Genomic DNA, 27,836 nt, shown 5'->3' with positions numbered 1-27,836 from the left:
TTCAATTTGTCGAAAAACGGAGAATAGTTTTGTGTAGCATGTATTGACTGGTCCACTGTCTACAAAACGCTGAAAGCGCAACAGAATTTGCGCATGCGTGTAAATAACTTCCCTCGTTTACAAGTTTGAAAAGTCGGAGCTGACATGTGTGCGATATAAACTTAAGTCTGAACTTCATCCAGTATCAATAATATGGCATCTTTAGATCCTGACACTGACATCATGTATGTGTGTCGATCAAATTTAGTACTACGTTCTCAAATGCGAGTGATATTGTCGGAAACATACAATCGAAAAAGACTGCCAGAAGCAATGGAACACAATGTTGAAACTGTGTGGAGTGATCGTCTCGCCAAAAATCCCAAGCTATACAATGGTACCAAGTTCAGGATAGATTCAGTATCGATTGAGGGCGATGCACTAACCGTAAATCTCGGTGTAACATGTTATAAAGAATATATAGGAAGCAACTGGTCTCCTAACGTAGAGCTATATCAAACTCTAGGTCGTCAATATTGTAACAACCCTCAGGTTTATCTGTCAGATCCTCTTGGCGTCGGATCGTTTGTGTTGACCAGTGATAATCGTGTGATTCTGCTGAGGAGAAGTGTACATTGTGGCGAGGCTCCTGGTCTGTGGGACGTCCCAGGTGGACATGCAGAGCCTGAGGTATACACACGTTGATGGGAGAAAAGTACAAGTAACACTCTTTTGTAGTTAGATTTAAAACAAGCTTGAATTAACCACTCTTGCCATTTAGATGCAAACATGTCGATTGCAATAGCCTCTTGTAAAACGAACATTTAATGGCTTCTATCAGACTTGTTTGGACAGCAATATTGTTAGATTAACTCTCTGACAATCCTGTTGCAAATCATTCTGATAGAAACAAATAACTGTTGAAATTGAAAAGAGCCCCAGTTTACTCAGAGAATCAGAATCTGAGGACTTGATTCAATTAATGCATTTGTGCTACAGAAGGAGCTAGATGGTAGAAAATAATGTAGTTCGGGGACTGTGAGACAGACTACAAATTTGTCTGCACTAGTTGCCCCTGACTTCAGTATCTCAGACCTTGTGGCCTCCTCAATCCAACGGGGAGGGGAGGTAGCCTTGTGGTGAAAGCTTTCACTCGTCATGCCCTAGTTCGAGTCAGCACATAGGTAAATTGTGTGCCAGTGCAGCCAGTTTCTGGTGTACCTGGTGTATTGCTGGAATATTGTTAAAGGCGGTGTAAAATTAAATTCATTCACCCACTCTCAATCCACCAATCAAACACAATGAAACACCAGTTGTGTATTTCATTTCAAATACAACTGTAGGCACTTGCTGGAGATGAAATAGTTTGGATTGTATACAACCATGGTAACATGCACAACAAATTCCATTTAGAGTCTCCACGTAGAACCATTTAGAGTGTCCACGTAGAACCATTTAGTGTCCACGTAGAACCATTTAGAGTGTCCACCAGTTAGAGTGTCCACGTAGAACCAGTTAGAGTGTCCACGTAGAACCATTTAGAGTGTCCACGTAGAACCATTTAGAGTGTCCACATCCAGTTAGTGTCCACGTAGAACCAGTTAGTGTCCACGTAGAACCATTTAGAGTGTCCACGTAGAACCATTTAGAGTGTCCACGTAGAACCATTTAGAGTGTCCACGTAGAACCATTTAGAGGGTCCACGTAGAACCATTTAGAGTGTCCACGTAGAACCATTTAGAGTGTCCACGTAGAACCATTTAGAGGGTCCACGTAGAACCATTTAGAGTGTCCACGTAGAACCATTTAGAGTGTCCACGTAGAACCAGTTAGTGTCCACGTAGAACCATTTAGAGTGTCCACGTAGAACCATTTAGAGTGTCCACGTAGAACCATTTAGAGTGTCCACGTAGAACCAGTTAGAGTGTCCACGAGAACCAGTTAGTAGAGTGTCCACGAGAGAACCATTTAGAGTGTCCACGTGGGAACCATTTAGAGTGTCCACGTAGAACCATTTAGAGTGTCCACGTAGAACCATTTAGAGGGTCCACGTAGAACCATTTAGAGGGTCCACGTAGAACCATTTAGAGTGTCCACGTAGAACCATTTAGAGGGTCCACGTAGAACCATTTAGAGTGTCCACGTAGAACCAGTTAGAGGGTCCACGTAGAGGAAGCAAGCATGGCTAGGGTCAAATGACGAAGCCTTTGACAAACGAGGTGAATGAACACTGGTCTCCCTCAGCATTGGTCACTCTTATTTTCCTGTGGTATTACATAGTCAAGAAATAGTTCTTGATTAACTTGTGTAGATGGGTACAGTGTGTGAAGCCCATTTCTGGTGTCCCCTGCCGTGATATTGCTAAAAGCGGCGTAAAACCATACTCACTCGCTTGTGTAGACTACGTTGTTTTCTTATGATGCAATTTTACCAATACAGCTATTCAAATCACTCTAGTGGCTTCAATATTTGACCATAATAGCATGCTGTTTATTAAAGTCTATTTTGAAATGGTAAATTCCTATAGTACTTTCAATCGCTTCTGAAAAGTAGCAGCTCTACCACAACACATTTATTACAAAGGAATTTTATTGTTTATTGGGTATTTTCCTGTAAGATCTCATGAGAATTCCATTAATTTCCAAATCATTGACTGTGTGACTTCTTGGTACACCAGCCAGCTTCCAAGTCTCCAGACATCAGCAGTTTGCAGTGCACTGTCTGTAACCATGGTAACAGCTGGCAGCTCCTTGAGTGGAACAATCTGTGTGGGGGAATTATCCCAAGATCACTGAATGTTTAAATCGATTGATAATCACCAATTTTCCCAATGAACATAGTAACAGAGGAGAATTTATAGCTGTCAACTTCTTTAACAGAAGGAACACAATGTGTTAAGGTGATAAGGTGAATGAAAAACTAGGAAGCAGATAGCTCTATAAGTATGTTTGAAACAACAAAAGTGATGACATAGCAATGATGGGCAGGTAACAAGGGAACTAGTAGTTAATGGTTCTGTTGGTGATACTGGACATCTGGCATTGTAGTCAATGCAGTTGTTGACAGCTCTGTTCTGAGGACTGGTCTGATATCCCGATCTGTGTCTTGGACAGAAGTGTTGGGGCTGCTGCACCTGGGATTCTCCCAGTACTGCATGGCATCTAGCAGCAGTTTCAGTAGTTATAAGATTTCTTTTGTGTATTGGTATGATTTTATATATTAGGCCAGACCAATTTATCTCTTGTTTTTCCGATCAGTGGTATTTTTTCAAGAATAAGAAAATAAATAAATTAATTTTCCCTGCTCAAAACATAAAATCCTCATGATTTTATTGGTCAAAAATGTAAACTTACCTTACTTTTAGTATTTTAAAGGAATATTACTTTGACTGGTGATTTTTATTTTTTTCCCTCCTGACTTTAGGTTTTCTGAAGAGAAAAATCCGTAAAACAAGAAATAAAATTGATCTGGCCCTATTTTTAGAAACTAAAAACTGCACATTAGGACCTGCAACACATGTTTATGCATGGCTGGAGATGTTTGTGTGAGGCTAGTTACTGGAGAGATTTATAACAGTAGAGGAAACAGAACAGAATGTACAAAGTAGGTGTTTTCATTGAGAAGAGGTGGCCAAATACAGAATTGTGTCAAGATATTGAAGACATTACATGGAACCCTATAGTGGATATTACATGGAACCCTATAGTGGAGTTACATGGAACCCTATAGTGGAGTTACATGGAACCCTAGTAGATACTATAGGGTTCCATGTAATATCCACTATAGGGTTCCATGTAATATCCACTATAGGGGGTTCCATGTAATGTCAACTATAGGGTTCCATGTAATGTCAACTATAGGGTTCCATTTAATATCCACTATAGGGTTCCATGTAATATCCACTATAGGGTTCCATGTAATGTCCACTATAGGGTTCCATGTAATATCCACTATAGCGTTCCAAGTAATATCCACTATAGGGTTCCATGTAATGTCCACTATAGGGTTCCATGTAATGTCCACTATAGGGTTCCATGTAATGTCCACTATAGGGTTCCACATTACATGGAGCCCTATAGTGGATATAACATGGAACCCTATAGTCGAGTTACATGGAGCCCTATAGTGGATATTACATGGAACCCTATAGTGGAGTTACAGAGAAGTGGATGTGGTCGAGGTCTTACTTAATTTATATAATATCTGATTAAGAGATTGGAAACATTTAATGAGCTCAGTATGAACAGAAAGGATATTTTCTTAAATAAAAACATGTCCAAACTCATTGACGTAATCCTTATCCGTAATTATGTGAAACTGTCTGTATCCACTAAGTCTAGTTTAGAAAAGTTCCATGTTGATAAGCATGTTGACATTAATCCCAACTCCATTGTGTGACTAATGTCACATCTGATTTGTGAGTAAACCCTCTTCAAGTCAAATGTTTAGAGGTTTAAGTGAAATGTATGATGCGTGATTATACATGGTTTATTGAATTAATAGTGAAATATGAAAGAAGTAGGTACAGCCACTACAAGTTTGTGTACAGATTGTCTAGTTTTGTGTGTAAGTCATCCACATGAAGTACAAATGCTCCAAATTTGGTATGACTTGGACAGAAACATTAGGTACGGATTAGCCATTTTCAAAGTGTACAATTCTCTGTGGATACTGATAATCTAGTATCAGGTGAAACTATTTTGAGACTATTGTTTCTGGATCACTTCATGAATGTTTCACTTTTTCATCAGGCATATCTAGAAGCCTCAATGCTGTTTGGCTCATTAGAAAGTTCACTTCAGTTTGTGACATCTTCATGACGATAGATATCGGAGTGAAAGATTTGAGTTCAATGAGATTGCTTCTCTTGTTCTCCATGCAGGTTTTCGTATTTTGGAAATGACAGGTGGTTTCTCATAAGAGCTGGGAAGCCTCTGTTTAAAAGTTAAAAGACACATAGTATAACCTGTCTACATCCAGCAGACACATATTAGAACCTGTCTACATCCAGCAGACACATATTAGAACCTGTCTACATCCAGCAGACACATGGTAGAAGTCCTCTGCATCCCGCAGACACATGGTAGAAGTCCTATACATCCCGCAGACACATGGTAGAAGTCCTCTGCATCCCGCAGACACATGGTAGAAGTCCTATACATCCAGCAGACACATGGTAGAACTCCTCTGCATCCCACAGACACATGGTAGAAGTCCTATACATCCTGCAGACACATGGTAGAAGTCCTCTGCATCCAGCAGACACATGGTAGAAGTCCTCTACATCCAGTATACACATGGTAGAACCTGTCTACATCCAGCAGACACATATTAGAACCTGTCTACATCCAGCAGACACATGGTAGAACCTGTCTACATCCAGCAGACATATGGTAGAACCTGTCTACATCCAGCAGACACATGGTAGAAGTCCTCTACATCCTGCAGACACATGGTAGAAGTCCTGTACATCCTGCAGACACATGGTAGAAGTCCTCTGCATCCCACAGACACATGGTAGAAGTCTTCTGCATCCTGCAGACACATGGTAGAAGTCCTCTGCATCTAGCAGACACATGGTAGAAGTCCTCTGCATCTAGCAGACACATGGTAGAAGTCCTCTGCGTCTAGCAGACACATGGTAGAACCTGTCCTTTTCATTAAGCGGCACACATTTGTGTCATGGACTTATGCAACACGTTGAGCACCTTTAACTCTGGTTACTGTTGTCTGTCAGGAGCTGGTTGGGAAAAAGTCCTTTGAGGAAATTGATGTGTCATCCATGGATTCTCAAGCTGTGACTGATGAAATCTTTGACTCTATCCTGCGGGAGATTCGGGATGAGGTCAATCTTCCCCAGTCTTCCTTGTCTGATCCGGAACTCCTCGGTATTGCCCGGAACACCACTAGTGCCAGCAGACCCAGCATGGAGTTTCTTGTCAGGTATGGAAATCTATTGGTATATGTGGTAATATATACTGGTTCAGTCACAGCTAAGTAACTATTGTAAACCTTACTGATGTAACATGTGTAATGACGAAGAATAAACGAGCAGGTTCATTAAGAGGTGTGTCTGTAGGTGCAGTCTGAAGTCTGAGGAGGTGGTGTCTCGCTACCAGCAGGGCAACCAGGCCGAGGCTGATGAGTCAACCAGCATCAAGATGCTCCCACTAGAAGATGCTGTTGTCTTGGAAACAAAGAATCCAGACTTGTGGAGGGAAATGGCTCCCTCTGGAAAAGGATGTTTCATTCTGTACAGGTTAACAAACAGGAGTCCATAAGACCTTCGTGACACTGCCACTGCTGCTAATACTGTTGACCATCCTGACACTGCCAACACTGCTGTCACTGTTAACTGCTAACACTGCTAACAAAAGAATGCTCCATGTGTATTCTGGACCATGACCGAGAATGAATAATGAACTGTGACTGGGGTTTAGCAACATAGTTAGCAGTAACAGCTGTGTAGTAAATGCAATGGAGTACTGATGGAAAATGTACAGAGTCGGTCATGCATGGAATACTTATGACAGTGTTTCTATATTTTAGGCCGCCGTCATATAGCTGGAATATTCCTGAGTGCAGAGTAAAACTAAACTTAATATATTTTATCGTTATGTAGATTTTAGTAATGTGGGTTGCTTTACATATCATGGATTAATGTAATGTGGGTCGCATCCTATATCATGGATTAATGTAATGTTGGTCTCATCCTATATCATGGATTAATGTAATGTGGGTCTCATCCTACATCATGGATTAATGTAATGTGGGTCTCATCCTATATCATGGATTAATGTAATGTGGGTCACATCCTACAACATGGATTAAAGTAATGTGCGTCTCATCCTATATCATGGATTAATGTAATGTGGGTCACATCCTACAACATGGATTGATGTAATGTGGGTCTCATCCTACATCATGGATTAATGTAATGTGGGTCACATCCTATATCATGTAATGTAGGTCCATTCTATACCATGGACTAATGTAATGTGGGTCACATCCTATATCATGGATTAATGTAATGTATGTCACATCCTATATCATGGATTAATGTAATGTGGGTCACATCCTACATCATGTAATGTAGGTCCATTCTATACCATGGACTAATGTAATGTGGGTCACATCCTATATCATGGATTAATGTAATGTATGTCACATCCTATATCATGGATTAATGTAATGTGGGTCACATCCTATATCATGGATTAATGTAATGTATGTCAGATCCTATATCATGGATTAATGCAATGTGGGTCACATCCTATATCATGGATTAATGCAATGTGGGTCACATCCTATATCATGGATTAATGCAATGTGGGTCACATCCTATATCATGTAATGTAGGTCCATTCTATACCATGGACTAATGTAATGTGGGTCACATCCTATATCATGGATTAATGTAATGTATGTCACATCCTATATCATGGATTAATGTAATGTGGGTCACATCCTATATCATGGATTAATGTAATGTGGGTCACATCCTACATCATGGATTAATGTAATGTAGGTCCATTCTATACCATGGACTAATGTAATGTGGGTCACATCCTATATCATGGATTAATGTAATGTATGTCACATCCTATATCATGGACTAATGCAATGTATGTCACATCCTATATCATGGACTAATACAATGTGGGTCACACCCTATATCATGTACTAATGCCATGCATGTCACATCCTATATCATGGATTAATGCAATGTAGGTCACATCCTATATCATGGACTAATGCAACGTGGGTCACATCCTATATCATGTACTAATGCTATTTATTACCTACGAGGGCGAACGTATCGGGGTTCATATTTTTCGTACCATGCCCTAGGGCAAAATATCACTTTGTCATGGTGACGTGACGTCATGAACAATGCTATGACGTCACGTTTCTTCTGTGCCGTTGCGTTCTACATGCGGCGTCGGCGGGTAGAGGGCCTATGTTTGAAAGTAGAATATTTTGGGTTAGATTGGGTTATTTTCCTCAATTTGACGACTTCGGTAATAAACAGAATATTATATTCGTGCCCATATCATACTATGTTTACGACACTTGTGCCTAAATATCGGTATATCCCTCGCTCTCGCTCAGGAAATACCAAAATTTCGGTACTCGTGTCGTAAACATAGTATGACATGGGCACTCATATAATATCCTCTATGTATGTCACATCCTAATCATGAACTAATGTAATGTGGGTCTCATCCTATATCATGGATTAATGTAATGTGGGTCTCATCCTATATCATGGATTAATGTAATGTGGGTCTCATCCTATATCATGGATTAATGCAATGTGGGTCTCATCCTATATCATGGACTAATGCAATGTGGGTCTCATCCTACATCATGAGTTCTAAGATGCTTTGTTGAAAGATCAAATTTTAAGGCGCCGACAGTACTTTATCAGGCGCTGAAGTACACTTTTTGCGTGACTTCACGCAGTATTGACGTCACTACGCCGTTGTCATCTGCCCCCTCGTTATCAAGCGTACCCCTGGTAACGGACGTTTTTGGGTTTGCAGATGCTTCACACGGCAATCATCTTATGGAAACATTACGTTTATATTTTTCGACGGATAAAATGTCTCGGGTAGTCACAATTAAACAGCTACACGGCAACGTTCGCAATGTTTACATTCCCACAATGCCTCCGTGGAAAGTCGCGTGAATAGTCAGCTCCATCTTGATGGACTGATCTAAACTTACGTTGGTTGTAGAAATGCGGCGTTTATATTGTCCATTTGGTTTACATTAATCACAGAGGTAACTGAAATAATATAGAGAACATATTTAGCCCGAACGGAAACCGTCTTGAAACTGCCTGTCTTTTGTTTTCACGTGACAGCAGGGGCGTAGGAACGGATCAAGACGAAACCATATCTACCTTACCATAACTACAATTTCATTTTGATTTTCAATACTTTTCATAAATTAACCACACACACCACCATCCCACCCCCATCCCCCGCTCTTAAAACCGTTCCTACGCCCCTGTAACATATGTTATATTTGGGATTATACTTTCTTAGTAAAGTGCAGATTCTAGTACTTTTGTTGGGTTGAGTCCGGGATTCGAACCCACACCCTCACGGCAACGTTCGTCTTAACATAGGGGTGCAAACACGTAACCGGAAGAGCTCATCAGTTGGCCCTGAACGAGGATTGTTAATTTAGGTCACCGACACCGTCGTTTTTGTGTTTGTTTTCGGTAAGTATTAAATTTGGCATCTCAGAAAAGAAATAAAGTTCGCTCTACCCCCATGTATAGTGTAATAAAGTACACTTTCGTCCTGACCTATTTTAACGTTAAAGCACTCGGACGCAAGCGTCCTGTACTATATTTAAGCGTGCTTTATTACGCTACATGGTGGTAGACCGAACTGTATTTCTAACTAATGTAATGTAGGTGTCATCCTGTATCGGGACGGTGGGGTAGCCTAGTGGTTAAAGCGTTCGCTCGTCACGCCGAAGACCCGGGTTTGATTCCCCACATGGGTACAATGTGTGAAGCCCATTTCTGGTGTCCCCCGCCGTGATATTGCTGGAATATTGCTGAAAGCTGCGTAGAACTAAACTCACTCACTCACTCATCCTGTATCATGGAATAAGTGAAGATTCGGGGTTAGAACTGGCCCACAGTAACGTAACGCTTGTCGTGTTAAAGATGCGACTGACGGGATCGGGTGTACAGGCTACTGAAGACTGATCCGGACCAGTTGTAGGTTTCCATTGTACAATGAACTTGGCCATCAATCGCCTTTTGTAAGTGGATGGCAGTGATAGTGGAAGCCTAAGATCGCGATTTTAAGGATTTACTATAATTGTAGGGCTAAGATTGTTTTGTGTAAGGGGCCATAGAGTGACTGAAACGGCGAACATGCCGAGACGGGGAATTTATTATCCATGTGGTAAACGTATTACTTACGTCACACGAGTGTCATAGTGCGTTGACCTGTGTCGGAACGACTTTACCTGAGATTCTAACGATTTGATTGAATAACCGATGGCCTCTCAGTTAGATCATGTTGTGACGGAACGACTTTCTCAATCACAAGAACAGGGGCGGATGCAGCTTTTTGAGAAGGTATGTATGTGTGTGCGCGCGCGCACTATTGAGAAAAGGGGGGGTGCACACTTCATTTTCACCCGAGTTTCAATGGTCATTGAGTGAGTGAGTTTAGTTCTACGCAGCTTTCAGCAATATTCCAGCAATATCACGGCGGGGGACACCAGAAATGGGCTTCACACATTGTACCCATGTGGGGAATCGAACCCGGGTCTTCGGCGTGACGAGCGAACTCTTTAACCACTAGGCTACCCAACCGCCCCCGATGGTCATTGAACAAACTTTCAGGACAAAAGGAGGGTGCGCATCGTGCGGGGTGGGGTGATGTGACATGAGTTGATAGTTCGTTATTATTCTATAATGAGAAATATTTGCTTCTTTTGAAGCTTGTATTTGCTGTTCTTAAAATTTAAAAGCGTTTCCACATGTTTCCACGTTTCCTTACTAAGTAGAACAGATAAGAACTATATTCAGTTGCGCATATTTAGGAATGTCACAAGAAGTGCAAATGTTAGTCCTCAACAAAGTTCTTCCGCAACCTCTTTATGAAACCGGTTTCGATTGAAAGCATTAAAATAACAAAAATACGGTATTTTGTTAGTTTTATGCAGGTAAGGCGTGGGTAATAAATTTAATACCACACTTGGTCTCATTATACGAAACACGTGACCTTCCTGTGGTATCTGAGGCCGAGTGTAAAGTAAGTCCAGAAATGCTTGGAAAAAGCTTTTTGGCAATTATTTGAAAATGGTTGATATTTCACATTCAAATATATAATCATTCATACCACCTCGACCTAATATGGCATATGAGTAATCACGATGTACCGTTGTACATAATGATTACTCGTACAATATCGAAAAACAGGGTGACAGCGTTATGTAACGCACGGGCAGTACATGTCAGGGACCGTCTCAAAATATCAAGTGTCAGTATCACTGCTAGTCGAGGACTCTAGCGGAATTACAACTGGTGCAACTCGGCTGACGTTAACGCCGTCCCGCAGACGGTATTCGTCCTCGATTTTGAGAACACGGTCTTCAGCCTTTTGCCACACTTCTGGCGTAATTCTCGCAAAAGAAGCATACACAAGCTCTTTAACGTCTTAAAGCGTGGTATTATTGCGAGCAATAAAATTCTTAAAGTTACCCCAGATCAGCTCGATGGGATTTCAGCTCACAGTGCCGTACTGGTGTACGCAGAACTATGTGGCCTTGTTTTGCAGCTCGGTTGTCAGTGATGTACTGGATTGGCTTTTTGTGCTGCCGGATTTTTCCATGAGCTGGGGCTTTGTTTCTGATTGCTTGTAAGGCATGTTACAGGAAGTGAGAAAATCCTGCAACTGAGCCTTGAGATTGCTCATGGTGGGTGTGATGGTACCAGGGACACGCAGGTTGTGGTATACCGGTAAATGGCGTTATCCAAAATGATAACGCTTGGTTCGTCCAGCTGTAGTAAAAAAACTGATGTTCGAACCACAGGGGCGTGTCACGCTTAGAAACAGCGTTAGAAAGACATATAGGTATATAGACCCTACCCTAGTACTATATAAAAGGAAAGGGATGTAACGACGGAACCACCCCCTCCTCAATCAAAGTTAGATTTCACCATCGGCGATCGGCAATCATACTCACTTGTCGGCCATAGATGGCCTTGACATTCAAGTGATCTGAGCAGTAAATTTGTAAGAATAATTTTAGAGGTTAAATATTTATAAATATAATTTCCTAAAAATGAATCAATATCGAATGCATTTTTACAACCTCTAAAACTATTCTTAACAATTTACTGTTCCGTACATCATCCAAAATAAAGGATTATTGCAAAGTTCATATTTCGCGCCCATTAGCAAACAGTCAAAATCACACTCCGGCACAGCGATGACTTAACATAACATCACTGCCACAGGCTAATTTGCATATCACGTGACCGGACTTTTCTCTTGTTTGTAAACAAACGCGCATATTCATAATAAGAAGAGACTGGCCTTACGGAAGTTTTTTCGGTGCGCACTTTACAATGTTTAACATTGTTACATATATATTCTTCCACAACTGCGACAATAACATTTATTACAGTACATATTTAGATGTCAAACTGGTTGCATCGTTTAATCCCTGTCGGCTTCGATGACAGCACGTGGAGCCGTACAACCTACGTAAACAAAGGATCGCTACGCAAATCGAAATAGTGTTACATGTTTTAGGATATTTTCTCAGTGAAACTAAGCCATTCTATCAAAGATGTTTAATTAGATGTTTAGGCTCGTAAAAAATAAAAGAGTTAAGAATATGTACATTATATTGAATGGACGGTGCAAGATGTGTCGAATCGCCACATTTTTCCGGCCTGTGGCAGAGGTACTATGCTGGCTGGCCGCATGGAACTCTGGGTAGGAGATTGAGTCAAAATCTTACAGTATATTATATTTTCCACCAATCGGATGGCCCAATTTCGTTTCTGCGGATCTGCTCAGATCACTTGAATGTCAAGGCCATCTATGGCCGACAAGTGAGTATGATTGCCGATGGTTTTGGAGAAAATGCCTACTTACTGTCGAGGAAATGATTTGTAGATGTTGCAATAAGTTTTTAGACCCGTGGAATGCCGCTCGCTTTCGATCCGTAGGCATCGACGGGTCCTTATAAATAGTTGACGTGGTGAAATCTAACTTTGATTGAGGAGGGGGTGGTTCCGTCGTTACATCCCTTTCCTTTTATATAGTACTAGGGTAGGGTCTATATACCTATATGTCTTTCTAACGCTGTTTCTAAGCGTGACACGCCCCTGTGGTTCGAACCAATCCAAAAATACCTGCCCATTCATTTCGCTATGGTAGTCACCATCAGATTTCTTGGCCTCAACCCCAATCAGCCCCTTGCTACGGGTACCAGCATGCAAGATGATCAGGCGTCTACCTTTGCCTGATGGTAACACTGGTGCCTTCGAACAATCTGAACGAAGCCACATCCGATCGGTTGACTGATTTTTATAATTTGAAACCCCATATTGCAGTATTCTTCAACTGTTCTGAGATAAGCTGATCGCATGGACAGGATTGAGTACTTTTCTCTAAACACAGCTCTGTCATCTCCCCTTTTGGTGTACCCGGACCCCATTTCTACCAGAGCTACAACAAGTGTTGTTTTCGAGACATGTATTGTATCTTTGATCTCATCTTGTCTTTTAGCACACGTCCGTGGGATTTTGCGTTCATACAGTTTATAAACTGCACGGCGTATGACACCCTTATCAAAGCTATCCAGTTTGTGTTCCCTACCTGGTTTTGATTTTGACACGACCCCTGAGGTAACTAATTTGTTTACAACTTGGTAAACCTGACTATATGTCAAATTAAGGGCTTTACACATTCTATAGTAAACCCTGTCACAGCTGACGAGAGGTCCCCTTTGTTTCTCCAGTATGAAATACTGGTATAAATTTGAAATTAATTGTTCTGCTGAGATATCAAGTCGCATGTTTTGCCAGTTCAAAGCTCATACACGAAGTGAAACTTCTATGGGTGAACAAGATTATCTATGCAATTTTAATTCAGACTTTTTACGTAATAATTTTGAATATAACTACTACAAGAGTTCCATCTTTTTCACATATAGATGTTCCAAAAAAAACAAAACTTTTTACAATCATTTATGTAATTTAATTAGTTGAGGCTATATGAATAATTATAGTCTGTATTTCTAAACTACAGTTTGTACTTAGAATATTTACGAATGTTGTTAAAACGTCAAAATTTCCTCCTGTGAAGTCACCCCTCAAGTGCATTTTTTCATCTGAGCTTTAATATCCAACTAGGTAGAGTCGTACATGTATCATATATGTAATTTTATCTTGTGTCAAATTCATCATATTGATATTGAAGCCAAAAAGCATTTCCCAAGGATTTCTGGCCTTACTTTAGTATTCTCTACGCTTGAAATTGACTACGTGTGAAATATACCATGTCAGCCACCCAAACTACTTTCTTTACGACAGAATCTGTTTCCACCTGGACCGTCAATAACAAATAACAAGCACGGGAAAAAGCTGCCGCTCTCCTGTGTGAATGGAAACACCACCAGTTAGATGCAGTGCCAATACTTTAGAGTAGAACTGTCTCTAGAAAAAGCTTGACCTTGTTCTTGTTCCAATGCAAGGTGACGGTCAAGCTTACTAGAAGTGATCACAAGGTTGTATGGTGACAGGACTTTAAGACTCGTTTATTTGGCAATACGTGCGTCGTATGACTGTATCTATCAATATATCGACATGGACATCCTCACAGTTCCTCTCCTTATCCTTCTGTGGTGAGGCATTGGAAGTGGTTAGGAGTTTATAGTGATTGATTGACATGTTCGTCAAGTGCTGTAACCGCCAGATTGTTACCAGAAAAGTGATTTAGAGATGCTGAAGCCCAATCAGCAGTCTTGACAGTAGTGACATCTGTATTCCAAGCATGCATTGTTGTGACAGTAGTGACATCTGTATTCCAAGCATGCATTGTTGTGACAGTAGTGACATCTGTATTCCAAGCATGCATTGTTGTGACAGTAGTGACATCTGTATTCCAAGCATGCATTGTTGTGACAGTAGTGACTTCTGTATTCCAAGCATGCATTGTTGTGACAGTAGTGACATCTGTATTCCAAGCATGCATTGTTGTGACAATGGTGACATCTGTATTCCAAGCATGCATTGTTGTGACAATGGTGACATCTGTATTCCAAGCATGCATTGTTGTGACAATGGTGACATCTGTATTCCAAGCATGCATTGTTGTGACAATGGTGACATCTGTATTCCAAGCATGCATTGTTGTGACAATGGTGACATCTGTATTCCAAGCATGCATTGTTGTGACAGTAGTGACACAGTCTGGTTATTCCTAACATGACGGTGAAGACACTGGCTACATGCTGCATCTCCTCCTTGGGGATAGTTGCTAACGTATCCACAGGTCAACACTTATCGCCTTCCTCGTGCTTTACCTCTAAACCCCCCTTTGGATTTTGGGCTGGGCTTCTTTGAACCTTTTTTGGCAGATTTGGGACTGGAGTTTTTCTTAGGACTGTCTTTACCCTTTTTCTTACTTTTTCCATCTTTCTTTTTTTCTGATTTCTGTTTCTCTTTGCCTTTGGTTTTTTTATCTTTCTTTTTTCTCTCAGGCGAGTCCTTTCCGCCATCGTGACTGTCCTCTCCGCCGGCAGATCCTCCTAGTTCCCCCGCCCCTCCTGCCCCGCCCCCGCTTCCAGTATCATAATCCTCAGCCAGCTCTGGGGACAGAAAAACATGTGACCAGCATGACAGATTTACAAACATTATGCCACAAAACACATGCATGTCGTAACAAAGGCCACGGTGCAGAGTCATACAAGAGCACATTTTAAAGTAAACTGTAAGATCCTGCCACGTCTAAGACACGCACTACTACATATATAATAGGACTGGGACACCAAATGCTGTAGATGATGCATCTAAAAGTACTTACGTGGCGATCTGAGTTAGAATTGGTCTTCAGTAACCCATGCTTGCCGTAAGAGGCGACTCACGGGATCGGGTGGTTAGACTTGGTTGGTACATGTCATCGTATCCCAATCGCGTAGATCGATGCTCATGTTGTTTATCACTGGATTGTCTGGTCCAGAATCGATTATTTACAGACTGCCGCCATGTAGCTGGAATATTGCTGAGTGCGGCGATAAACAGCCAACAACCTTACTGTATTGTTTTCGTCCTGCACCCAGATCACATTAACCTTCTCCCGCCTAGTTCGGAGTGTTGGTCAGTCAAATGAGCTGACCAAATGGTGACATGTTGATTGAGCTCACCCGCATCCCTGTCCCGTTTTCTGAGGTATCTGTTGGGGTCACCTCCATCACAACACAGGATGGAACAGCCGTCGATACAGAAGGCGTCCCCCGGACCAGCCTCATCTCCCTCCTCCCAGGCGCTGATGATGGAGGTCTGCAGGTGGCGGAACAGGATGATGACCAACAGCTGTCAAAACATACATGGGTGTTTCATCAATATACACGGGTGTTTCATCAATATACACGGGTGTTTCATCAATATACACGGGTGTTTCATCAATATACATGTGTTTCGTGAACTTTTGTCAACACACAGCTAGAACATAGTCACGTCATGCTGGGAAAACGTCAAAACACGTTGGCAATGTGTATACTGACTGGAAATGCAGTTCGGGAATCAACTCATTTATACGCAGGGACGAACGTCTGGACAAAATTTATGAAAATAATTTGTTCCAGAAAATATCAGGTTTTACACCAAAATACAAATATAGTTGTAAGATCTAGAGTGTTTATGGCTTGCTTCTCTTTGGTCGGAATTTTAGTGTTTAGTGCGGGTCTGTTTTCAAACAGTGACCAATATTATCTCTAACACCAGAGACCCCCAGACAGAACATTGGCTGGTAGGTCCTACACTCACCTCAACACCAAATGTGACGAAAACTGTGTTGGCCGCCGGTGTCAGCACTGTGTCAGAGAAATAGTCCCCGAGGACGCTCGTGCATCCGTGTTTGTAGAGCGTGACGTCACTGTAGTGCTTGTGAATCTTGCTGTCGTTCACGTGGTTGTGTATACACGGGCGGGGTGACATGACACTGCAGCAGCTGAAAGGCACGCTGTCGGTGATGAGCTCGCCGTCTCGCAGGTTCCTACAACCAAGTCGCCCACATCATCATACACCTAGAAGCCCAAGCAGGTGTACTGCTTGTGTATTAGTAAAGATGATCATATACGAAAGAAATGAAGAAAACGTATACCTCAATGACTGATGGATGAAGTGCCTTAGCTTCTGGTGTGTTTCCAAATCATATCTGTATTAAATAAGAGAGTAGTTCGTGCAGAGCAAACTAAAATGTACATTGATCAACGTTAGGCTGAAAACACTAGTCAAATCACTGCATTGTTTCTTCTTCATTTAATTCTTTACCGTTAAATAAAGATGTAAACTTTCTTTTGTACATAAGTTTGCAAGGCGTGCAGAATAACTAATGACCATATAGGTGATACGAACTGAAGATATTGTCAAGCCCTGTACAGTGTGAGGGTGTATTCAGGATGGCACTTGTTCTGTACACAATTAGGTAACCGATTACAAATCTCAGTACATCCCCGCCTTCTCCGTCATCCGCTGTTGGCCACCTTCAACCCAAATAGTTCATTCACCCCTAAGCTTTCATTACTGATAATTGGCAGAAGTATCATGACTGAACCTTGTCGGATATAGTTCTTTAAGTGTTGGATTACCAAAAGTCATCTTTTTCGCTTCTTCGGATCTTGAGTGCGGCCCGTAATACAACAGTAACAACTTTACGACACTGTTATGTTTGCTGGCAAACCTTACCGGGTAAGTACACAGAAAAAACGTGCCGCCAAGTCTGTCAAACTACCAAGACGGAAGACAGGCCCCTTTCTTACAACATCTGTAGACAGACCCAGCTGTAATGGAGTGATTTGCTTATAACTTGGCTTTGAACGGTATTCCACTATATACCACGGCGTGTCAGCTTGTTGAAGGAGGCCGGGACGCCATGGAGGCAGGACTTACACGTTTATTACTTTGGAGAAACCAGGATATGGTGCAGGTAAACCTAGAAACATCTTCAGGGAGAAACGAAAATAGAACCACGATCATAAATCATACCACTCACGCCCCCAGATGTAATGGACATTATGACGAGGAATCATCAATACCGGAGTGGACTATTATAATGTATTTACACTACAGTACGTCGCTGTCACGTAAATCCATGTAGAGAACCCGCGAACCAAACACTAAGAGTAATGTGTTTAATGAGCATCCATGCCATGGAGGTCTACCAACAGACTTGGGAAATAATTCACATGCACATTTGTAATAATCATGTTCATGCTACATGTAGATCTAGATCTATATTCTCACTTTATGACATTTTCGTGTTCGGTGTTGAGGTATTTGTTGCTGACCCAGCTGACGTGGAACCAGTCGCTGTAAATCTTGCTGCCGCAACACCGGAAGTCCAGCTGTAGTCTGTCCACCGCCGCCTTGATTCCCTGGTCGCTCTTGTACATCTTCAACGCAGTGTACAGACCTTGGTGGAGCGAGGTTTGGATGATACCTCTGTGGGCGAAGCACATGCACCCTGCAGCCATCACAAACAGGCTGAGGACGCAGAGGGTGACAAAGAAACAGACAAATACATTACGAAAGCGTTGACGGGTTTCCACTGAGGCGCAGTCGAAAGAAATCTTGGTGCCGAACGAATGGATAACGAACATTAAACAGCCAACAGAAATGAGAAAATACGGGAGCGTGTCCGAACTGTAATTCTCCAACAAAAGCATCTTGCTTTCAATCCGAACCTTCATGTAGATAGAGAAACAAATCAACGTCAGTCCGAACAAAGCCAGCAGAAGGTGTAAGACGCCGGTGACGATGCCGAGACGCTCCCGTACCGTCTCGCTGAACTTAAACCTCACACACATGGTAGCATCGAAATTCTTACTTCAATCACACTGGATCAACGACACAGTATGTCGGCCATTTATGACGTCGTCCTGACAACGTCCGAACGATGACGTCACAATGTTCTTAGTGACACAACAATACCGTATGACATCACCCTAATCATTGAAGCGGGCTTTGTTGTGGGGATTGAGTGAGTACCTATGCATGAACATATCACGTTATGTTGTTCATATACGCAGTCTCTCTCTCTCTCTCTCTCTCTCAGAGATGTGTATGTGTGTAGCTATGGCTTAAGCTGAAATGATTAATCTAAAACTTGTTATAGCTGGAATATTGCTGAGTGCGACGTAAAACTAAACTCACTCACTCATAGCCAGAGTCACGGGGACACTGTGAACCTGTACTGAACGCACACAAAGATCAACTACAGGTCGCCATACCCTTCTGCACCTGTACATAACGTTACATATTATATCTACAGCCACAAGATACCAGGAATGTGTAGACCGGTGGCAGACATGTCTACATGCCTTGAGGGTGGACACCGCCCCGGGAGACCAGGGCACGGTAATCTCCATGCTGGGTCTCCCTCGGCTGTGGGTGTCTCATAACACCTTTATCTACACAGAGACAACGGAAGCAATCGTGTTATTTTAACCCATGTGATTTACTCTGATCTATTGTATGGATTCACTGGTACGCGACAGTTAATATGCGGAGTTGTAACAACCTTGCTTCAGGACTCCAGGTACCACTGTCTTTTCCCCGTCCTTTGGGGCATGTCTGACGTTCTTCATCCGCCATGTTTCAGCTACGTCCGTCCCGGCAGCGTCCTTCCATGGGCACCGCCGCCACCTCGCTCAAAGCAACAGCTAAATCAAAGTCCACGAAGAAAGCCCGAGTTACCATAGAAACACCTATACCAGATGAAAACGACGACACAGAAAGCAGAAACGTCGTGATTCTGACCCGCCCCCAAATGATCCTGGATGACAGACGCGATTCTGTGACTGGTACATCACGTGCTTCACCAAACACCAGTAGGGACAAGCCAAGTCAACCCGGAAACAAGCCCACGTCTCTCGTGAGGAAATCAAGCGCCTCGCTCACACGGGTGGTCCGTTTGTAGAATACCCAGCAAGTTGACACACACACACACACACAGAGAATGTGAGGTGGCTCCTGACAATCTGGGAATCGTGGGTTGATGTTAAAGCAGATATGACTACACAGACAATTCATCTGTGTATGTTGTGTATTGGAATAGAAACAATGTGATATCCGTTGTTGCAAGGCTGACAGAAGATTGATCCTGATAACTGTGTTGCCTGCCGCTTCTCTGTGTTTGACATGAGATGTGTGGGTCTGCAGTATTCTACTTCGTGCATGTACGCTCATTAACAAGATTGGTGAACTTGTCCAGTTTGTGGAGTTTCCTACATGCATCCAGACTTTTAGTCTCCTGATAGTTACAAACCCAGTTTACTAATAAACCTTTCTGAAACAAGTTTGTGTGCTGTTATGTTGGTAGCAGTGGCTTGTAATGGATTGTAACTTCATTGTGTTAGTTGTGTAATCAATTTGCTTGAATATTTGATCATGCTCATTGTGTTCCTACTGATAAATCCTGCAAAACTCCTGCAACATCGCTGACGATAAACAACTTCGTCTGGACTGGGATGCTCAGTGTAAAAGTAGCTGCTGATCCACAATCGGGGCTTGTCATATCACACCAGATTGTACATAAAGGGAGTCTGTACCAGGGTGTACATTAAACTGATCCAGAATCAGGGCCTGTCATATCACAACAGATTGTACAGAGCCTGGACCAGGGTGTACAGTAAACTGATCCACTGCTAGGGCCTGTCATATCACAACAGATTGTACATAACGGGAGTCTGTACCAGGGTGTACAGTAAACTGATCCACTACTAGGGCCTGTCATATCACAAGATTGTACAGAGCCTGGACCAGGGTGTTCAGTAAACTGATCCACTGCTAGGGCCTGCCATGTCAAAACAGGTTGTACGTAGTCTGTACCAGGGTGTACAGTAAACTGATCCACTGTTAGGGCCTGCCATGTCACAACAGATTGTACAGAGCCTGGACCAGGATGTACAGATTGTACAGTAAACTGATCCACTGTTAGGGCCTGCCATGTCACAACAGATTGTACAGAGCCTGGACCAGGATGTACAGATTGTACAGTAAACTGATCCACTGTTAGGGCCTGCCATGTCACAACAGATTGTACAGAGCCTGGACCAGGATGTACAGATTGTACAGTAAACTGATCCACTGTTAGGGCCTGCCATATCACAACAGATTGTACAGAGTCTGGACCAGGGTGTACAGTAAACTGATCCACTGTCAGGGCCTGCCATCTCACAACAGATTGTACAGAGTCTGGACCAATGGTGTACAGTAAGCTGATCCACTGTTAGGGCCTGTCATGCCACAACATATTGTACAGTCTGGACCAGGGTGTACAGTAAACTGATCCACTGTTAGGGCCTGCCATATCGCAACAGATTGTACAGTAAACTGATCCACTGTTAAGGCCTGCCATATCATATCGCAACACTGGCACTGGTACTGGCACAGAGACTCCAGAAGGATGCATCCTGGTCTTCACTTATTTTACTGTATCTAATGTTACATATGTCATGAAAGCTTTTCAACTTCTTATGTGGTGCTGTAGAATATTCTTCCACTTTTGATAAACTAAATTTGCTGATTCAATGCCATGAACATTTAGAGCCTCATCATGGTGCTTGTTTTACCCCACTGGGCTGTTAGGTTTGGAGAAGAATTCATTGAATACAGATGATGAACACCAAATCCTGTCATCAACTTACTTGGACGTTCAGTCTTTGGATGGTGGTGGGATAGCCTAGTGGTAGCCTAGTGTCGGGGACAATGTGTGAAGCCCATTTCTGGTGTCCCCAACCATGATATTGCTGGAATATTGCTAAATGCGGTGTAAACTTTAACTCACTCACTTCAATCTTTGGGAAAACCATTCACTCGTCTTGTCCTGATAAACAAGGGGGATAATTCTATGGATACATGTCTATATTACAATACAGAAGTGATATATTGTAACAAAGAAGTTGTAGATCCATAGAACTATCTCCCATGTTCATGATCCCAACTTGTAAATGCCATACTTTATACGTACTTTATATTAGGGATTACACTTGGGATGAATTAAAGTATTAAGTGCATGCAGATACGTCATCTATTTTGACATGGCCGATGTAGTACAGCAATTTTAGTGCCAGTCTAAAAAATGGTCTATTAATCAAGTGGAGCTTCATGTCCCCTCATTATTGTGGCAACACTGTAAAACAATATTCTGGACTTGAGGAATCTTGTAAAATACACTTGAGCCCAAGTTGAGGCCTTTCATAGTAAGTGAATATGGTTTTACACAGCTTTTAACAACATTCCTGCAATATCATGTGGAACATAAGAAACAGGCTTCATATATTGTACCTACATGAGGAATTGAACCCACATTTTCGGTGTTGTATGTGAATGCTTTAACCACAAGGCTACCACGCCAACCCTTAATGAGATATCTCTCACCATATTACATGGTAAACAAAAAGATAAAACTACCAATTTGACAATAAACATACTTACTATTTACTGATCCAAAAGCACCTATGGACATCAATTAAAGATGGCCCTTCACAAATCTATATCATGATTAACAACAACACATGGCATGAAACTAAACTGTATTTTCACATCAATTAAATCAGTTGCATCATAACCTGTTTATCAAGCTTTACTCATACCTTCAGGAAACAAAGACATTCAACTTATAACAGCTTGATAATTCAGACAGATAACATATTCTTTAACAGGCAACCAGCTCATAATATATTAGGATAGCAAGATAAATCATGTATGGTGGAGTAAAATGCATAATATATTATCACATTATTTATAACTGGTAAAATCACTGTATAACCTCCACAATATAGACAATGCAACTCATTAATATTTGGTGAATCACTGTAGCCTTCCTTTTCACATATGTCCACTAAAAGTGAAATGTTCCATAAACTTGATAGATTATTAATCAGTATAATATTATGGGTACTACTGCAGTGATTTGGGGAGACAGATGGTAATAGGGCACTACATAGTTGATAGGGCATTCATCTATATCATTACTAAATGTGAAAAGTTTTTTGTATCAATCAATCAATGGCAACAGTCTGCATAAACCCTGATTTTGATCAACACAAAAGATGTTGGTTAATTACAGTAACTAGTGTGTAATGGTATCAATCACTGTCAATATGATTTACAATCAAATGTTAAGTGGATTTTATCACTTGTCAGCAATACATAAACGAAGCACTAAATATTCCAGTGTTGAGTTTGGTCTGCTTCAGCTATCACTGACCAATTAGGTGAATGATCATTGGCAGCCAGCCAATTGAAGTCATCAATGTCTGCCCAGTTGTTTCTCTTCCTGTCAAGACCTGCAACCTGATAATGTTCATCAAGGTCAGGATACTTCCAGTTATAAGGAGCAAACCGAGTCCTGGTGCTGTCCTCAATGATAGCTTTACTGGTAACATGAATGTAGAAATCGGTGTCTTGAGTAGTATGGATCCTCAGTTGCTGACACGGTAGAACAAACGTACAGCCAACACACTGCCTAATAAATACTGAACCAGATACCGGCCCACTGAATACCCTACAGTTGTTGAGTTTATTGATGTGTATAGCTGATGGTGCTCCCAGTAGTTTGACTGTGCAGTCTGTCAGGTCTGCCAATGCAACATCTTTCTGGTTTAGTTCTTCCGAAGTTTTCTCAAGCACTTTGGAAACTTCACCAACAAACTTTACACTCTGCCAGTTCAACCTCAAGATTAGTCTGAGTGTTCGCAGCATGGTCAACTACATCCTCAACCAGTTTAGGGGCTTTAGCTTTCTCCATTTTCTTCGACTTGAAAGCAAACCTTTTCTTTGGTATCATGACATCTCGCTTTTCCTGGATAGCGACTTGCAGCTTATTCATCGTCTGCTGGGCTTTGCTAACTTCATACGAGGATAGAAACATTGTGGACTCCGACACATACTTCTGCAACTTGGCCAGATGCGACGAAACATTGTCAAAATGTTCCACAAGTCCATTTTCCGGTATCTGTTCGCTGTTAGAAAGTTGTGATTCGATATTCTGTTTCTCTTTGGAAAAATTATCTAGGAAGCACACAGTGCTCTCTTGTGCAGCATCAGTTAACGACTTTTCCTCTTGTCGTTTTTGAAGCTCCGCTTGTCTTTCATCGTTTCTCTTTTGAAGTCGTTTTTCAACTTCACGCTTTTTCTTGTCATCTTGCAAATCAGATTCAACAGGTGATTCTCCTAAGGTCGACATTTCGCGTGAGGACTGATAACGGGTCGTTGCTATTTATCACACTGATCATGACCGCGATGCCGCTTATAAACAAGAAAAAAACCGGGGCAGATGAGCCATCTAATCCCTGCTTTGAGGCCGTTTATCTCTGAGCTAAACATAATTTGTGCAAGAAATGATCTAATATAGTTTTTATCGTTTTATCGTTTGGAAGTTGAAAAATATAAACTATCGTTGCTGTAAGCGATAACAACAACCAAGGGCGGGTAACTCTGTTGTATGACACAAAACTGGTGGCGTGTCAGAATGTTGACTCATTTGCCAAAGATGGGATCGTATCATACCTGATAGCTTGCTTTGTCATTGATCAACAGTTTTTACTAGGGCCGATGTCATGACGCATTGTTTTGTTGTGTGTAGGATTAGAAAGTCAATTTTTATTTAGAAAGAATCTCTGTGTGTAACTGACAAGAAACAGAATATATGATTTCAGGACGAGTTGAAACTTCGCTACAGATTTACATGTGTACGATATCAATACTTTATATAGCATAGGAGGCAATATTTTCAGAGTGAAATGATGTCATTTCTATGCATGAATTGGGTTTGTGAAAATGATTAGTTTTCAATAGACCAGTCCAGTGATTGGATAAAGGAAAAGTTCTTGGGGTTGTGGGCAAAAGGGCCAAAGGACAAAAGGGCCAAAACTGAAAAAGTCAAAAGGGCCATAGATCAAATTCAAATAACATATATATTTTATATGTGTGTAGTAATAATACTATCAAATAGTAATATATAGTGTGATCATCATACATTCAGGTGTTGATATGTGATCAAATATTCATAATTAATTCAAATGTTCATAATTTACACATCTTTAAAGTTCACTACAGACATCATCATCATCACTCCACACATCAGCAGCTGTAATGGAAGGAGGCTGACTCCCATGTGGAGAGCTGGGATCATCTTGTACAGTCATAACTGCTGTCTTGTTACAAGCAACAAACTTTACAGGCATAGTTACCAATTTGAATTGTGGTTGAACTGTTCGTCTTATATAGGATTCTCAGTCATGAGACCAATCACAACTAATTAAAATGTTAATCTTGTTTAGATTACTGACTAGTGTAATTGTCACCAGCGACTCTGTTAAAACCTCTTTTAACCATTACATAAACAGTTGTATGGTTGACTATACTCATAAAATAAACACTTAACCACTCTGAGATGTTTTAAATATACAAAACTGAGACACTCTGAGATGTTTAGGATTACAACTACTGCAACAACATAAAATGAATTTCTTCTAATCTTACTATTTTCTAAAAGTTTGGCCCTTTTGACTTAAATCTGTCCCTTTTGACTTTCCCTTGGCCCTTTTGACTTTTCTTTGTCCCTTTTGTCCTTTGTCCCTTTTGACCTTTTCTCTGAAAACAATAGCATCAGAATTATTGAAGGAATGATAACCAAGAAGTTTGGAAATTTTAACCATAAATTGTATATTTATACACGCTTATAGAGATGATTGACAGGTCATGCTATCGGAGTGGGGGCAGAGGTCAGGTGGGTGAGAGGCCGTAAAGATTTGATTCAATTTAGCCTCCAGCATGTTTCCACACATGGTCGTAGAAGAAGAGAGGTGCGAGGCGTGAGATAGGATAAGTTTAAAAATAAACACTTTGAGATGCGCATAAGGCACCGAGGTTGCTGAAGTAATGTAGCTGTTACCTGCCCTCCATCACGTGCTGGGCCAGCGGTTATTGTGTTGCCATGGTCATGTTGTAGTTTACTTTAGTCAGTTCAGTCTGTTTTTCATTTGTATAATAACCAAACTTGTTATGTTCTTGTAACTTTTGTTTCTTGTTACTTGGTATTTCTTTAGATAGTTAGATGGGCTTAACTCCCACTCTACATTGCTGGTACAGTTCGACTTAATGGGTCTTTGGATTGCATCTTGCCAGACTAATTAGGACTGGGCCATCACGTTCATTGCTCTTCATGGGTCTTGCAGGTCTTGGATGATCTTTACTTCACTGGAGGCCATGTGCTTCCTCACATCAACTAGTAACTGTGCTGTTAATGTTCGCGGCAATGCTGTGACAGGTGATCCCTGCGTCATGCATGTCAGTAACGTGCTATCATGTATAAGTCTGCATCTTACATATCAAGATAGTTAATTTTTAATACTGTTACCTTCTAAATCAGTTCAGAAAACTGCAGTACAATCGCCTGTTCAGACCAAAAATTGCTCTTGAATTCAGGTGGTGGTTAGTTAGTTCTCATGTGGACATATATGTATCACCTATGTTCACCTCACCTATCATTATAGATAATGCAATGAATAGGTCTTTATGATCGTCAACATCCATCTGCATGATATGGATTTAAAACACTTTAAGCAATGTACTAAAGGTCTCCGAGTTGTCCCCCTCACAACTGGTCTTCTCCCTGTTGCAGATATGACAAATGCTGAAGCCTGTGTATGTACTATACATCATGTACCACCCTGTGGGATGTAAGGTTGGAGGAGATTGGTCAGAGTAGTCAGTGGGAACAACATGTTAAAAAGCAGTGTTTTTGTTGTTGTAAACTCATAAAAAGTTAATCATTTAACAATTAGTTAAACTTAAAAATACTATACCTAAAACAAAAACACATACTCCAAGGGATGGTGGGGTAGCCTAGTGGTTACAGCGTTGGCTCGTCACGTCGAAAACCCGGATTCGATTCCCCACATGGGTACAATGTGTGAAGCCCATTTCTGGTGTCCCCCGCGGTGATACTGCTGGAATATTGCTAAAAGTGGCGTAAACCTAAACTCAGACATACTCCAAGATTGTGCTTGACCAAGTGTTACTGTACAAGTACTCATGGGTGATCCTTTGTCTGGACCACACCAGTACTCATGGACGATCCTTTGTCTGTCCCATAGTCTATTTGTGGGTGATCCTTTGTCTGTCCCATAGTCTATTTGTGGGTGATCCTTTGTCTGGACCATAGTCTATTTGTGGGTGATCCTTTGTCTGGACCACACCAGTACTCATGGACGATCCTTTGTCTGTCCCATAGTCTATTTGTGGGTGATCCTTTGTCTGTCCCATAGTCTATTTGTGGGTGATCCTTTGTCTGGACCATAGTCTATTTGTGGGTGATCCTTTGTCTGGACCATACCAGTACTCCTGGGTGATCCTTTGTCTGGACCATACCAGTACTCATGGATGATTCTTTGTCTGGACCATACCAGTACTCCTGGGTGATCCTTTGTCTGGACCATAGTCTATTTGTGGGTGATCCTTTGTCTGGACCATACCAGTACTCCTGGGTGATCCTTTGTCTGGACCATAGTCTATTTGTGGGTGATCCTTTGTCCCATAGTCTATTTGTGGGTGATCCTTTGTCTGGACCATAGTCTATTTGTGGGTGATCCTTTGTCTGGACCATACCAGTACTCCTGGGTGATCCTTTGTCTGGACCATACCAGTACTCATGGATGATTCTTTGTCTGGACCATACCAGTACTCCTGGGTGATCCTTTGTCTGGACCATAGTCTATTTGTGGGTGATCCTTTGTCTGGACCATACCAGTACTCATGGATGATTCTTTTTCTGGACCATAGTCTATTTGTGGATGATTCTTTTTCTGGACCATAGTCTATTTGTGGGTGATCCTTTGTCTGGACCATAGTCTATTTTTATTTTTTTTTATTATTATAGGATATTTATATAGCGCACATATCCAGGCAACTAGTGCATGCTCAAGGCGCTGGTATTTTCCCCTCGATCATTGGATGTCAATTTGTGGGTGATCTTTTGTCTGGACCACACCAGTACTCATGGGTGATCCTTTGTCTGGACCACACCAGTACTCCTGGGTGATCCTTTGTCTGGACCACACCAGTACTCATGGGT

At 41.5% G+C, this 27,836-nt stretch overlaps 3 protein-coding genes and 2 long non-coding RNA genes across 6 annotated transcripts; 3 read left to right on the top strand and 2 right to left on the bottom strand.

Moving 5' to 3' along the window:
* Positions 1-84: 84 nt before the first annotated feature.
* Positions 85-6,826, top strand: LOC124279330 (uridine diphosphate glucose pyrophosphatase NUDT22-like). Its single transcript, XM_046715143.1, has 3 exons — positions 85-669; positions 5,717-5,922; positions 6,059-6,826. The coding sequence occupies exons 1-3, from the start codon at positions 193-195 to the stop codon at positions 6,258-6,260; spliced, it is 885 nt and encodes a 294-aa protein (XP_046571099.1). The 5' UTR covers positions 85-192; the 3' UTR covers positions 6,261-6,826.
* A 6,978-nt stretch (positions 6,827-13,804) lies between these two features.
* Positions 13,805-14,558, top strand: LOC124279335. Its single transcript, XR_006899339.1, has 3 exons — positions 13,805-13,816; positions 14,156-14,160; positions 14,492-14,558. It is a non-coding gene; the product is annotated as an uncharacterized LOC124279335 (long non-coding RNA).
* Positions 14,559-14,560: 2 nt separating this feature from the next.
* Positions 14,561-18,637, bottom strand: LOC124279329 (photoreceptor outer segment membrane glycoprotein 2-like). Of its 2 annotated transcripts, XM_046715141.1 has the most exons (5): positions 17,999-18,637; positions 16,857-16,910; positions 16,520-16,748; positions 15,898-16,066; positions 14,561-15,342 (listed from the first exon to the last, which is right to left on the bottom strand). In XM_046715141.1, exons 1-5 carry the CDS (start codon positions 18,559-18,561, stop codon positions 15,035-15,037), a joined length of 1,323 nt encoding a protein of 440 aa, XP_046571097.1. In that variant the 5' UTR covers positions 18,562-18,637; the 3' UTR covers positions 14,561-15,034. The 2 variants fall into 2 exon arrangements, with proteins under 2 accessions (XP_046571097.1, XP_046571098.1); XM_046715142.1 differs by lacking the exon at positions 16,857-16,910.
* A 14-nt stretch (positions 18,638-18,651) lies between these two features.
* LOC124279334 lies at positions 18,652-20,162 on the top strand. The gene is made up of 2 exons (XR_006899338.1): positions 18,652-18,734; positions 19,356-20,162. It is a non-coding gene; the product is annotated as an uncharacterized LOC124279334 (long non-coding RNA).
* A 2,113-nt stretch (positions 20,163-22,275) lies between these two features.
* LOC124279328 (tubulin-specific chaperone C-like) lies at positions 22,276-24,157 on the bottom strand. Its single transcript, XM_046715140.1, is given in 2 exon segments — positions 22,276-23,407; positions 23,409-24,157. Coding segments are annotated over 2 exon segments (1,023 nt in total). The 5' UTR covers positions 23,946-24,157; the 3' UTR covers positions 22,276-22,921.
* Between the last annotated feature and the right edge of the window lie 3,679 nt (positions 24,158-27,836).

This window comes from Haliotis rubra, unplaced genomic scaffold, assembly GCF_003918875.1.
Source record: "Haliotis rubra isolate DU_JTF1 unplaced genomic scaffold, ASM391887v1 Scf25, whole genome shotgun sequence".
NCBI lineage: Eukaryota > Metazoa > Mollusca > Gastropoda > Lepetellida > Haliotidae > Haliotis > Haliotis rubra.
The sequence above is the reverse complement of the archived record's forward strand: the minus strand, read 5'-3'. Positions and strand labels throughout refer to the sequence as shown.